Here is a 13,893-nt window from a genome sequence, read left to right on the forward strand (position 1 = left end):
CCAGGATTACGGCGGCTGATTGTACGTCTCAATGTAGTGCTAAGCTGAGTAAGCCGGGAGCCGGGACGCGGCGATGGGCCGCTCGTTACTTAGCGCCGTACAAGGGAAGGCCGGAGAGAATCCGGACTCACTTGCCAACTGCTCTTACTGTTAAGAAAACTATTTGAAGGATCATTAAGTGGAATTGATGCAATTAATTTGTTACAAGTTTATTCACACGTATCAAAGAAAGCTATAATATTTGTACAACTCTCGATCTCTCTAAAACCCATTATTCCTCGCTCAAGATTATCTTGCACTTGGCTCTTGCTTTTGCTTCCAACATCTGCATACAACAATTATAATTTTAGCAATTTTATTTTTAAATTGAAACACAAAGAAATGCCACTTGCACAAACACCGGGTGAAAATTTCGTATATTTTTTTAAAAAGCGACAGGAAATAATTAAAAACGACGATTTACGTTCATTTAAGAAATATGCGCTTTGAACTTTCTCGCTCGGGACAGTTTTTATGAGAGGCGCAAATTATTTTATGTCTGCCTAATATCATGATGATTAAAGATCACTTAAAACAGGTTCTGCATTGCGCACAGCTTCATTATGTAGCGGAGATGTGCCGCGGCTATCTCTGACGCTAAGGAGCTTATAAATTTAATCATATCCTGACATTTCAATCTGTAATCTTTCCGCTCTTATATGAAGCTGAGCGAAACAAATGCATCTCTGTGTAATTACATCTAGGAATAATGCAAGAGAGGTGGCACCCGCCCCCACCTAAACACAAATGATCACCTAGAACAAACTAGAAACTCAACAAATTATCTCGTGTAATTAGTCGAACCACAGCGGACGTTCCTCTATTCATAAAGAGACAACACACAAGTTCAGTTTAATCCAACTGAAAACAACTTTTACTTTCCTGCTGCGCTGAAATATTAACAAACTTGCATAAGTTATGCAGGGTCCTCCCGAGCCACCCGCCGCCACCCTCCAGGTGAATGCACGGGGCGGAGCGCCCCCCTCACCCGGTGACCACCCCCCCCCCCCCCGCGCCACCCTCTCGCCTGCAGCTCTATTATTTCGAGCTGCAGCAACACGCGAGATATGCTCGGTATTGAAATGAAACTACTTTTACGGATTTTATCGCGGTTTAATTTTAGATTTTAGTTCCCGACGTTTCGAAACCTTTGCAGGTATCATGGTCACGGGCAGACTGAGATGGTGTTCGTCTTGACAGAAGATGTTGCTCGTTCTACCTTCATATTTTAATTAATTATTTGTGGTCCGACCTACGCAGTATGAGCTCACTGTGTCTTGATGTCTTGCAGCGCTGCTCTTGGGTTTGGCCTTGAGTTTATTTATTATTGGATCCCAAGTAGGTGATATCTTCCAGCCATCTTCTCTATTGAAATTAGGGTGTTTTTTAATCTCAATAGCCTCGCGAAACATCCTAGGTAGGAATTTGGATTCTTTAGCGAGGATCTGTGGTTGGTCAAATCTAATATAATGGCTGGAACCTTCAGCATGTTCGGCGACTGCAGACTTCGTTGAGCGGCGGTGTTTGACGTCAGCTATGTGTTCTTTAACGCGGGTCCCTATGCTTCGTTTGGTTTGACCGATGTAAGAGAGGCCGCAGTCACAATCTAGTTTGTATACTCCTGCATCTTGTAGAGGTATGTGACACTTGACAGATGGTAAGGACTGGCTAATCTTCTTGAGCGGCTTGAAGTATGTTTTAATTGAAGCTCGCTTCAGGATGTAACCAATCTTGTCAGTGACTCCTCTGACATATGGTAGTACAGCAGGCAAACGATCAACAGTGGCTGGCTTCACTCGGTTTCTGTGACGGGGCCGTGGAACTTGGAGCTTGTTGTCTCGCAGTACTTGCTTGACGTGTTGAAGCTCAGCGGCAAGGTGTCTGTCATCACAGAGTCCGTGTGCTCTCTGAAACAAAGATTTTCCCACGGTAGCTAACTGTTTAGGGTGGTGGTGAGATTCACCGTTTAAGTACCTATCTGTATGGGTCTTCTTTCGATACACGGTGTGACTTATGGTCTGATCAGGATTCCTTTTAACTAATATGTCTAAGAAGGCAAGAGATTTATTATCCTCCAACTCCATAGTGAATTGAATTTTGTTATTGATGGAGTTGAGATGTTTTAAAAATGCATTTACTTGACTAGATGGTAAAACTGTGAAAGTATCATCTACGTACCGTTTGTAGAACCTGGGAGTGAAAGGAGCTGTTTTTAAGGCTGTCTCCTCGAAGTCTTCCATGAATATATCGGCGACTACAGGGGATACAGGCGAGCCCATCGCTACACCATCTACTTGTACATAGAATTTATTGTTCCACAGTAGGTAGCCAGATGTGAGGCAGTGCTCAAGAAGTTCTGCATATTCTAGAGGTAGGTTGTTCTCTGCTAGCTTCTTGGAAACAATTTCAATACAATCCTTAACTGGTAGGCATGTAAACAAGGACTGTACGTCGAAACTAACCATTACTTCATTGTCTTGAAGATGTAGATGTTTAATCTCATTGACAAAGTGGTATGAATCCTTCACAAACGCTGTAGTGTTGCCTCTGAGTGGTGAGAGTGTTTTCGCGACGTGCTGAGCCAATCTGTAGGTTGGTGTGTCGATTTGGCTTACAATAGGACGTAGCGGGGCGTTTCGAAACGTCGGGAACTAAAATCTAAAATTAAACCGCGATAAAATCCGTAAAAGTAGTTTCATTTCAATGTCTAACATTCGCGTAAACCTAAGAAACCACTATATGCTCGGTATGTTTTGCTCCGGTGCAATGTTCCCTTTAGCTCCGTCTTTTTGTAGGAAGCCCGTGTTTTTGACCCGACTGCTGTACATGTACAACATTTTGTATTAACATTTTATGATTAAAAAGGTACAAAGGAACCTTCTATTTGGAGCAGACGTGGTTCAAAGCTTGCTTCTGTGAATTGTAAATTCTCTGCATTTACAGTTTTAGTTTAATAAGAATAAAACTGACGTAACCCGCAAACGGTCTCGCGTAGCTTCAGTTCTCCGGTAACACAACATGTATGTGCCCTTTAACAAATAAATATGAACAAAACTGTTGCGATCATTTCTTAGAACGTGCATCAATACTTGGTTAAAATTAGCGTTTAGGTAACATCTACGAATAGAAACAATCATGTCGACCTGAGCGAGTACGAACCGAGGATCACGGAACATATTCACAGTTAGGTGTTAGAACACATCACGCAGTAAAACTTAGGGCTCAGTGGAGCCTGTTTCCTATTCTAGACAAGTGCGAGGCCGGCCTAGATCACAGCCCCGCCGAGTATAACCCAAATTGTTATTTATTGACAAAACGCTCCTTGTCTGCGCTAACGGAAGTCCGAAATGGACGGATTACACACTTATTGATTGCGTACAGGCTGTAAACTCAATACCATCTGCTGTTGATTAAATATTAATTATTTATGAATTCAATATTGGCTGAACAAATATGCCAGTGCCATTCAATTCAGAAATTGGCGTGGGAAACTGGAGTCGACGTTTTCTATATATGCAATAGATGAATCACGTCGCTTAGTCGAAATCTTTTTCTGTACAATTTAATATTTTTACTAAACAGTACTAGTTTCGTTTGATAAAGTAAATAAAAACAAAACGACTCCAGAACGCGTCGTTTTCACGTTCAAAGCACATAACTTTTAGTTCAGAATTTATAAAAATAAGAGGAAAAGAACCGAGGAGAAACTAAAAGCTCTCTAACGGTGAAAACTTATTCGCAATAGTAAACAAGACATTGTTAGCGCTCGTGTTTTCATCAATACTGACTAACAACCTGATTACTCTATTTACAAACTCTTTGATTAAATTAAAGCTATTTTTGTTTTGTTCTAAAACATGTGTTGAGTTCATCGACCCTGCAGATTGAATGGCTAGGGCATGCAGCGTCTTCCGAGGTGCTGAATAATGCAGAATGGCGTCGGCACGTCCGTCCGTCGCGCAGCTCGCTTCACAATCTCATGCAGATGGATTCCATCCCTCTAGCTCTGCAATCTAGAAACACTTGGAAATTAGTTGATTAAATTGTGAAAGTTTTACTCCGCGATTTGTGTTGCTTACGGATCTAGATTTTCTTGTATTTTTCCCGTAGCACACTGATAAGTATTCAGCTTTTGTGTCCTTTCCGACACAATCATGTTCCTGGATCTCCTTTACTCCGTATGGATTCAGAATGTGTAAATACAGTATTTGTGGAGAGCGCAGCGCTAGACCCACGCAGACCCGCGCGGCGCGGCGGCGTCTAATCCACTCAGAGCTCCGTCTCCATTCCACACGTAGTCCAAGTCATTTGAAACTTTTTCCAATGCATCTGTTTTGAATTTCACTAGTGAATTGATAAATCCGATTTGTGAGCAAACCGGACTAGCTCGCGTGACGAGTATGCGCATGTATTTCACGAAACGTTCGTCGTCGGAAATGGGTTTTATTCGGTTGCAATGTTTACAGTAAGGTGTCATACGCAAGAACTTTGAATTGTTAAGCAGACTTGTATCAATTGATTACACCTAGATCTACGAAAATGTTTACACCTTCTCATTCTCATTCTTTAATTTTGAATGAATATGACATCATGTTCGACATTAACTCATGCTGGGCATACAAATGCGTCTTCAAAACTGAAAGTATCGGTGGGCGCGTCGTCAATGGCCGTCGCCGGGCGCTGCATGTCGCGGCCGCTGTGTTATGGCCCCATAAAGCTCGCTTGCATGCGCCCGCTGGCGTCGCGTGCTCCCCGACTGGAACCATTTGCATTCAGCGCTCTGATAGCAGCTATCACACCGGCTCACATGTGGCCCGGCTGTCTAGAGTTCAAATTCCGTCTAGACACTTCGACCTGAAAAACGAAAGGGAAAGCATACGGCCGTCCTATTCTCTGCGTCAAACATGCGCAGAGCCCGCTCGGGGGTAGAACGAGACAACAGGTGGGTCCGTGAATAATTTAAGGGGGTTGCGGGGGCCCAAGGTCGGCGCACGGAAGCGTCTGGCTCGGATGTAGCCAGATTATATACAATGTTATATCGATTTTGCGGTAATTTCCCTGGAACATGCGACCTCCGCCAACTTCTCGACTACTCTTTAATGATCTGAAAGTTGTAGGGATGTAACTCGATATTAAACAATGTCCCTAGGTCGCCAGTAAGCGGGTCGACTCGACGTCACAAACTATGTGATTCCAAAGTTTTTACAGTTTAACGTTTGATGTAAATCATGTTAAGACGGTCACGAGAGACAAGCAAAAATAAACTTATCAGCTCATCAAACACATTAAATTCAGGAAACTTTTGCGTGACACTACTGTTTATGCACTTCGTTACTTAAAATTACATCCATGACATTTAAATATAAGTAATTTAATTAGTGGTAATCAACCAGCAATCTTATCACCAACGAAGTATTAAATCACATAAAATCTTGATTGATCGCGATGTTATTCAGATTACTCCAAGCGTATACGGCGTTTTTATTATGGAGAAAATAACTCTAAAAAGCTTCTTAACCTAAATATTAGATTGTAACGTAGTACTGTAATTACCAAACATTTTTCGAACAATTTCCTTCAAATTTCCGAAACTTATTTCTCAAACAAATCTCTTGGTAAAATAATTTGTGCGAGGGAGCGCGAGTAACGCGAGCACTCGACATTACTTCACATACATAAGTGATGAAGAGGCTCCTCACAAAGGGTTAGCTCAGGCACAGGCTGGAGGCACGATGTTCTAGAATGTTCTCGTAGTTAATTGTCGAGCCGTCTCCCGGGGCTCGTATTCGCAAGTTTTACCTGAAGACATTTTGATAAACGAGCTCCGAACTTGTCTCATTTCTCGACGTTAAATACTCAATTCCTTTACCGTCAGACCTGTCTCTGTTTATAAAGAAACTTGCGGACGCCGCCCTTTACACCTACAAATGCTTTACTTTGCGTCATAATCCTACATAATGTAAAGAGCTTCTGTGTCTGACTTGCTAAACGGCGGTTATGGAAGTACAAATGAGCAATTTTAATGTTGGATTAAGGTTATTCTATTGAACTTATTGATCGACGGTCAGCAATAGCTTATACCGTAAAGGGAATGTGTGTTTAATAATAATTCATTCGTTTTAGTGTGTATTGCTTTGGTGGTGGTTAGTGGCGTGTGGAGCGAGTAGTGACGTCTGTGTTTGTTTGTTGCAGTGGACGGTGAGCCGGCCGGACTGCCGCTGAGCGCGCGCAGCTCGCTGAGCCGGGCGCTGCTGCTGCTGGCGCCGGGGCCCACCGCCAGGCATCATCTCTACACCGCACCCAACACAGGTACACACCACACCCTGCTACCTCAACACAATACCTAACTACAAATACAAACAACACGATATGTTTTCAGAAATCCAATAGAAAATCTTTATCATATTATATGTAAACTAGTCGTGTTAAGAGTCGTCGTATCCTTTACCGGTCATTGAGTGAACGTTAGTATTAATGAACGTCATGTAAGTAATCGGCTTTCCAACAAGCAGATTAGATGTACATCACTTGATAATCAGTAAAATCCTACTATAAATAGACCACTTATTTGCTATCGACATTTACTCAGGAAATGTATAATATAAAGAACGATTGAACAATGATAAGTTTACGACGAATTGTATTTTTACAAAATTTCCATTAAATGATGAAAGTGTTTATAAAATTCATAGTAAAGTTATCTCTTCTTCTCGAGAACCGCCGGACGCCGCGCGCCGTGCCAAGGTAAAGTGTTGTAAAATCCGAGCTCCGCCATATCTCGCCTTCGATTACCAACATTCGGCTATTACGTATGTATGTACATACATTTCGACATTTCCTTCTGTTACAGTACATCTTATATTGGCCCACAGCGGAAATTAGACACCGCTACATTGGATATTAAACATGAGTATTTGAGCCCTGAGCCCGACCCGAGCCCGATGTTACCTACGACAGCAAAACGTTACCGAGCAAATAAATAATACTCGTATGTTTTTATTGTTTCGCAGTCACTTTAGATTCGAACCAAAGTAATCAATAACAGGAAATAAAAGGAAGTGGCTGATATGATATCACTTTTACAATAACTTCTTATACTAAACTGCTTTATTTTCTTTCGCAAAGAATTAATCGTAATTCATTTAATTTTACTCTCCTAAGCTGAAAGTGACAGCGACCTCGTGGTGTCGTTCGGTGCTCGGTTATGTCACTTAGGTTTTATGTCGTTCTATATTTGTAAAGATGTGTAAGGGACAATACAGTCTGGAGGTAATTTCCGGCGCCGACCACGGCCCTATCTCAACGGTATTATGTCATATGAAATTTATTTCACTCAGGAAGATTTAATTAAATTACGGGATCATTTTTATCGATACAATATAAAGGGCGGAGGGTGGCTGAAGCCGGCGCACTACGATCAAGAAGGTCGTACAACCTTTTGGGGATGTAGTTAAAGATATTTTAAATTCAGTTTCCATTACTTAGCCGTGCAGCTTATTGGCCGTTACGCGATACTATCGGAAACTAGTCGACGCTTCGCAAAGAGTTTCACTCTCTTTTATTTCTTAAACAGGAGCATGTGTACAAAGTACAAACGTCACAGATAAAGTATTTTACAAAAAAAATGTGTTCTTGCACCGAGTTTATCTGGCACGATACAGCGCTATCGGGTGATGCGTTGCCTATCACGTTATCTAATCGCGAAGTTTTTCAGTAATCCCTTTTGTGTGCAGGTTGTCGTTTCCTATACCTACTCGGGTGATAAGTGACAAACACATATTTGTTTAAGAGAGCAAATCTCGAAAACTGGTTATACCAGACGATACATATATTAAAACCAGTTCTCGAAAGTATCGTATAGATATTATAAGGATAGCATTAATTAATACGGACGAGTAACATAACGCGGGTATTTTCTTGTTTATTGAAATAACTTTATAAATGTAGGAAACATGGTATCCTGTTACATTTGTGTCCTATTATATTATAGGGAAGATGTCATCGAAATCCAAAACAGTCTCATTATCGCTATTATTTATAGAACAAATATAATTATATTAACTTATATGGGTGGCTTGTTGAGCGACGTGACATTATGGGAATTTAGCGTGACGTCAAGCGTCGTGCAACAATTATAACAGTGTTCACTGCATTAATTGTAATCAACACAGACGTGTAGAAAATAACTAGCACTTCATGAATAACAATTACACTTGTACCGAGCAAACTAACTTCAGACGTACACTACATCACATACATTATATTTTGTCAGATTAGGCAGACAGGTACTGCAATTAAGAAGTGCGGATGTCAGTGGATACATGTTTAATTCAGCCGGTGACGTCAGATATCAGAGAGCATATCTGTGCGGAGACACGTAACAATGTGTTAATGACGAGCTGCGGCCGCGCGAGATCCATTACAATTATGTTCCTAACATCACTCCAGAATAACAACTGATTACGAATTCTCTTTGGGACTTCGACTCATTCTTAATGTCTATAAAAGTAATGTCTTTGTAACAGAAACGTACAGGAGGAGCTAAACCCCTCCAATGTACACTCCGGTGGAGCTAGGTCGACTTAGTACTTAGCTTCAATAATAAATGACGCAATAATGTTAGGTCATAGTCAATTGCCTACTATGATTTAAATGTAGCCTATATACGAGAAAGTAACAAACAGAAAGTCATAGTTAGGTCAAATTTGGTCATAAATATAAAGATGGGCGACATGCCAACGGCACACTAACTGTAAAAAGTAAAATGAATTAAATAGTGTGCGAGGAGCGGGCGTCATAACAAAACTTACGCTTGCCGAAAGTCGGCAGTGCGCTATGAAAAATTCATAAAGAACAAAGAGGAAGTGGCGGCCCGGCAATCGATAGACGCGTCAGCTGATCCGCCGCCCAATGTCACGACCGCGCGGCGAGACGCCCGCCCGCGCCCCCACGCACACACGCGCCCGCACCAACACCGCCGCGCCCAGACGCCGCCGCACGCACACTGCGACGCCCGCCGGGACGCGCCCGCCGCACGTCCCCATGGTGCCGCTCATTAACTGTGTGAACTCTACTCCTGTCTTACTATCACAATACACACGAACACTTTTAAAGCGATCGTACGCAAATAAAATATAATACTCCCTTGTCTAGACAAACGCTTTGCGAACCGTAACCGAGCCCTTGTTTAACTGATCCAGTAAAAGCCATGTTGTGCTGTAAAACGCAATAAAGCTTTTCATGGAATTCAACCTCGAATTAAATTTTTGCAATTGGATTTTTTTCGTTCGCAAAGCTAATGACGATTGCTTGGTAGGATTGTAATTAGTCCTATAGAAAGCATTTCAGAGAGTACATTGAAGCCTGCAGCATGGATATATTTGACCTATTTAAGCACTAATTTTCTCCTGTAAAGTAGATTTACTAGAAATCAATCTGGTACAATCCGCCATAATTCACATATCGATCGTCCCATCTGCTGTATCACATGCTCTATCATATATACATGAGTCGCATGACGGTGCTACATTCATTGTCCAAACTGCAACTACCTATTGTGTAAACAACTTTCGCTCTCGGTCCACCCCTTTTGCATCATTCAGCACAGATGTCCAACTCTCATGGGCACATTTGACCTAAAACGTGCACTTAACCCCCCAACGCGTGCGGGTGGATTGTGCTGCGAACAATATATGATATTTATTGAAAGGGTTCCTCATAAAGGATTGTAATTACGCAACGTGCAATGTATGTGATGGATTATGTCATGATTCAGATACTCTCTGTTGCACAATATTTATTTTTGGGCGCAAATGCAATTTCGTATGCTGCCTGCAGTCCATCGATTTGGGGAGAAATGAATAATCGTTTTATTGTGTGCTCAGAATGTATTACTCGGACATAAATGATTGTGCAGTCTGCTCTGCCCGTTGACACGTGTTCACTACGACTTGAATATTAAGTTGACGTAATATTTGCCCATATCTCTCGCTAAATCCCAAAATCGGTCGGCACCTTTGATAGCGCAACCCTTATGCTGCCGGCACCAGGTCATAGAGACCCGTCTGCCCATCGTGCAACATCCTAACCAAACAATTGAGAACGCAGATGGTTGCACACGTTGCGCCACTCGTTGTGCACATTTTCAAAATTCCAAGTTTTTACGCAAAAATGGGTTACAGTGCACCTTGCACGTCGAAATCGCCCGTCATCCATCACAATAGGCGTTAATCTCTTATTTCTGTCTCGTTTTCGCGTATAGCTGTATCCTTGTCATCTTTTCAATTTGCCCTCAGCGGCTTTCCGGAGCTATTGACACTTTGAAATTAGAATGTCACGCGTGGGTGCGCGAACGCAACCTATTGTCGGTATTAGTATTGTGTGTGGACTCGATTTGCAATCGGTGAATATTGTAAGGGTTAATTATAATGGCTTACGTACGACAAAGGATGTGCGCCTATTGTCGTCATCTGTCGTACGCCGCGCGCCATACGTAGGCGTAGCGTAGTCTTTGGCGATTCAATATCTAGACTCACTTGAGCGATTACATTTCAATTCTTGTTTCTACGTAACAGTGATAAAGATAACTGTCTAAATAAAGCTGTAATCGCATTTTTCCTGAATTAAGATAACATTATATCAGAAAGTAATAGCGAATTATGCATTGGCTGGCGACGGTGAGCAAAGAGATACGGTGAGATACCGGCATGTGGCCGGGCTATGTACTGCGGTCACCAACCGGCACTAACTACATAGCGTCGTTGTGATGTTATTCTAAGCAGAATTAACATCTTAAAGGAGTCGAGCACAAAAAGACTTTAGGAGATACTCTGTGTGATGTGAGAAGGCAATATTTTTGTTATTAGTGGCGTTGCTTTTTATTTAAAACGAGTTAGCGATTACAAACAGTTTCACTATCATGAGAAAATAATAGAACTATTATGTAAAAGCAATCATTACTTTACAAGTTAAGTGATCATAAATATTAATTGATAAATTATCTTAAACAATACGGATTGTGGTGTGACATCATCACTCTTGCTACTTCGTCTTAAATAAGCATAAATCAGAGGAAACATGAGGTGCAGGGAAGTACCTCGGGTCCACGTGTAGCGGCCGTAGCGGGCCACATCAATGGTCAGCGCTGATCCGTTACATAAGAATACATTTTCGCCACACAATATTATTCATATGCAAAAAAAATGGCGAGATCTAAGGCTGGAGTCCAGGGATTATGGTCTAACGCCGCCCGGCACAAAGGCCCATGAAGAGCGGTCACTCCATAAAGATGGCCCGATTAAGGAAGGGTCATCATTGTGATACTTTACTAATGGGACCGCATTCCTCGCCGACCGGTAGACCAGATTCGGGACAATCGCGACCCCCGGTCTATAAGGCCGCGGTCATTATTTATAGTTAATTTATTATTATTTTGATACGGGAGATGAAAGGGTTAACACAATGGACTCGTATTCCGTGTTCCATATATGGCCGTTGGTCACTCGTGTGTCCGATGTGGACGTGTCAACCGGAATGGGGTGCCAAATGCTTTTTGTTTAAGCTTGGGAACCCGGCCCGGGTCGGAGGTGCGAACGTGCAGGCGACCGAATCCATTACAAACAACATAGTGTACGCCGCTCCATGCAAATACCATTTACAGGGATTTCATGATATTCATCATGGATGAAAGAGGAAAAAATATTTTTACCTGTTTTCGACTATTTAAATAGATAACATATTAAATTAAATTAATATTCTAAAGGATGTTGCTAATCAAATTAGTGTTGACGCAATTTTTCCTTACCTATTCATTTTAAATGAGATAAAACTATTAACTAAACAGGAGGCGGTGGGACACGCAGAACGAATGTAATTACTAACACACCGTTAGATATACATTATTCTGTCAAACGTGTAAACAAAACTAGTTACAATTGTTTCATGGTATTCTCGATTTAAATGGTCATAGTGACCGGAGGGCTCGCGATCGCTTCCCGATTCCCATGCATTGTGCCATTGAAGGGTTAACAATGAACACAAAGGGGTGTGGACAGCGGCCGGCGCACACCGGTCAAATGGTCACTTTATACCAGTCATAGTTTCAATGGACGAGGAAATATGAATAAACAGCTTTCTACTATTACTTGTACTTTGATTATATTATTTAAATACCGGACAACCGTTACCGAACTAGCGTTGGGGACCCGGACATGAGAAAGTTTGTCCCTTTGATCCCTTGCACAGATTACGTTTTTTATCAACTTTTCTATGAATCACGTAGAGAATTCAAGCTTCCTTGCAAGAAAGGAATCTTAGGTATAAAGTCTTTCATTCTTGTAATAATATTTTGTTTGTTTGCGTCTTAAAGGTCGGCCCAGGTCACATTGTGGAAAGATACGCAAATCCTGAATTGATCGTTAATGCTAATGTTATTTCAGCGTAACGGTCAAACTGACCAACAATTGTTTAGCTTGAATAATAACGAACTTACCAAAAAGAATATTCCAAGATGATAATAATTACAAGAAAACATAATAACATACCAAAATGCATCCACATACATCACCCTTTTGTAAACCAAACTAACTTCGCATTAGAGATGCAAAAAGCAACCCTCAACCTATTGTGCAAACATGTAAATAGTTGAAATCTGCATAATTGTGAATTATGTTAAGCCGGTGTGTCCGCGACTATCTGCTGGCCATTCCCACAGGGGCAGGTGGCCGCGGGTGCATCTGAGAAGATCGCTCTCTAACGGTCACTCCCATGGTGCGGAGGCCCGGCGTCAATCCCGCGGGGTTGCGAGATGCAAATATATGCAAGTCAGGTGACCGTTAGCATAATGGGATGAAGCTCCTGTCTTGTCGTAACGGCTATGCACTTTGTTTAATCAATCATGTTCTTTGCATACGCATGCAATGTCTGACGGTTGGACTGGATTCAGCAGTCAGTAGAGAGCATATAGTTTTGTATCATTGTGTTGATGTTAAATTGTTGTTGGTCAGGTTCTCTCCCGCCGTCGCCGGCGGATAGCGGTGTGTCGGACGTGGAGTCGTCCTCGTCGGGCGCCGGCTCGGCCGAGGAGCTGAAGGCACGCCTGCAGCCGCCGCCGCCCGCGCCTTTCCACGCGCCCTTCCTGCCCTTCTACCAGCACCACCAGATCGCCAACACGCTGCAGCACCATGCTACTGCGCATCCCAGACCACCAGGTATGTCCACATTCTCAAAGTACTATCAGTCGTCCTGATTAAAAAGTAATATTAAAATTTGAACTCTACATTTTTGCAAAACAAGCCTGGTCAACAATTCAAATTCTCATTAGTTCTTATTGGACAGTTATTTTATTTTTGCATGCGTGCAAACGTTATAGGTCCTTTTAACGCAGTCCAATTAAAAAAAGACACGTCACCCATATTTAGCTGTATCCTCAATGACTCTTACAATTTGCAAATATATGTAAAGATGCACTTGTTATTAAACATAGAGAATAGTGTAGTATTGTTGCGAGCGAGGTAACGAGGCTCTGTAGGTGACCGCGCGGTGAACGCCCCTCCCGGAAGGTCACCTTACGAGCTGCGCGCGCGCAGGGAATTCGGGGGAACTGCGACCTAGTCGTTTTGACACTTTAATTTATTCAAATGAACTTTGTATACTACATATACTTGCGCAGTTCGAGTTTTCTTAAGTCTTATTTAATACTCATAAATATATGAATGAGTAGGCAGTGGGCAGCTGTCATACCTAGTAGTCGATTGGCGTTATATTTAGCACAAGCATATAAACTATGTATTTCTCGGTATTGTGTCGTAGGAAATTCATTGAACGATATTACCGCAAGTTTGTTTACTATTTATT

At 42.0% G+C, this 13,893-nt stretch overlaps 1 protein-coding gene across 8 annotated transcripts in view; it reads left to right on the forward strand.

Annotated features, from left to right (window-relative positions):
• Positions 1-13,893, forward strand: part of LOC113493682 (ecdysone-induced protein 74EF) — a 159,990-nt gene that overhangs the window by 129,063 nt on the left and 17,034 nt on the right. For all 8 annotated transcript variants that reach the window (XM_026871660.1, XM_026871667.1, XM_026871661.1 and 5 more), the window contains 2 exons: positions 6,232-6,348; positions 13,044-13,247. In XM_026871660.1, the coding sequence (XP_026727461.1) occupies positions 6,232-6,348; positions 13,044-13,247 (321 nt within the window). The remainder of the gene's footprint in view (positions 1-6,231; positions 6,349-13,043; positions 13,248-13,893) is intronic.

The sequence above is a fragment of the Trichoplusia ni genome, chromosome 5 (genome assembly GCF_003590095.1).
Source record: "Trichoplusia ni isolate ovarian cell line Hi5 chromosome 5, tn1, whole genome shotgun sequence".
Classification (NCBI taxonomy): Eukaryota; Metazoa; Arthropoda; class Insecta; order Lepidoptera; family Noctuidae; genus Trichoplusia; species Trichoplusia ni.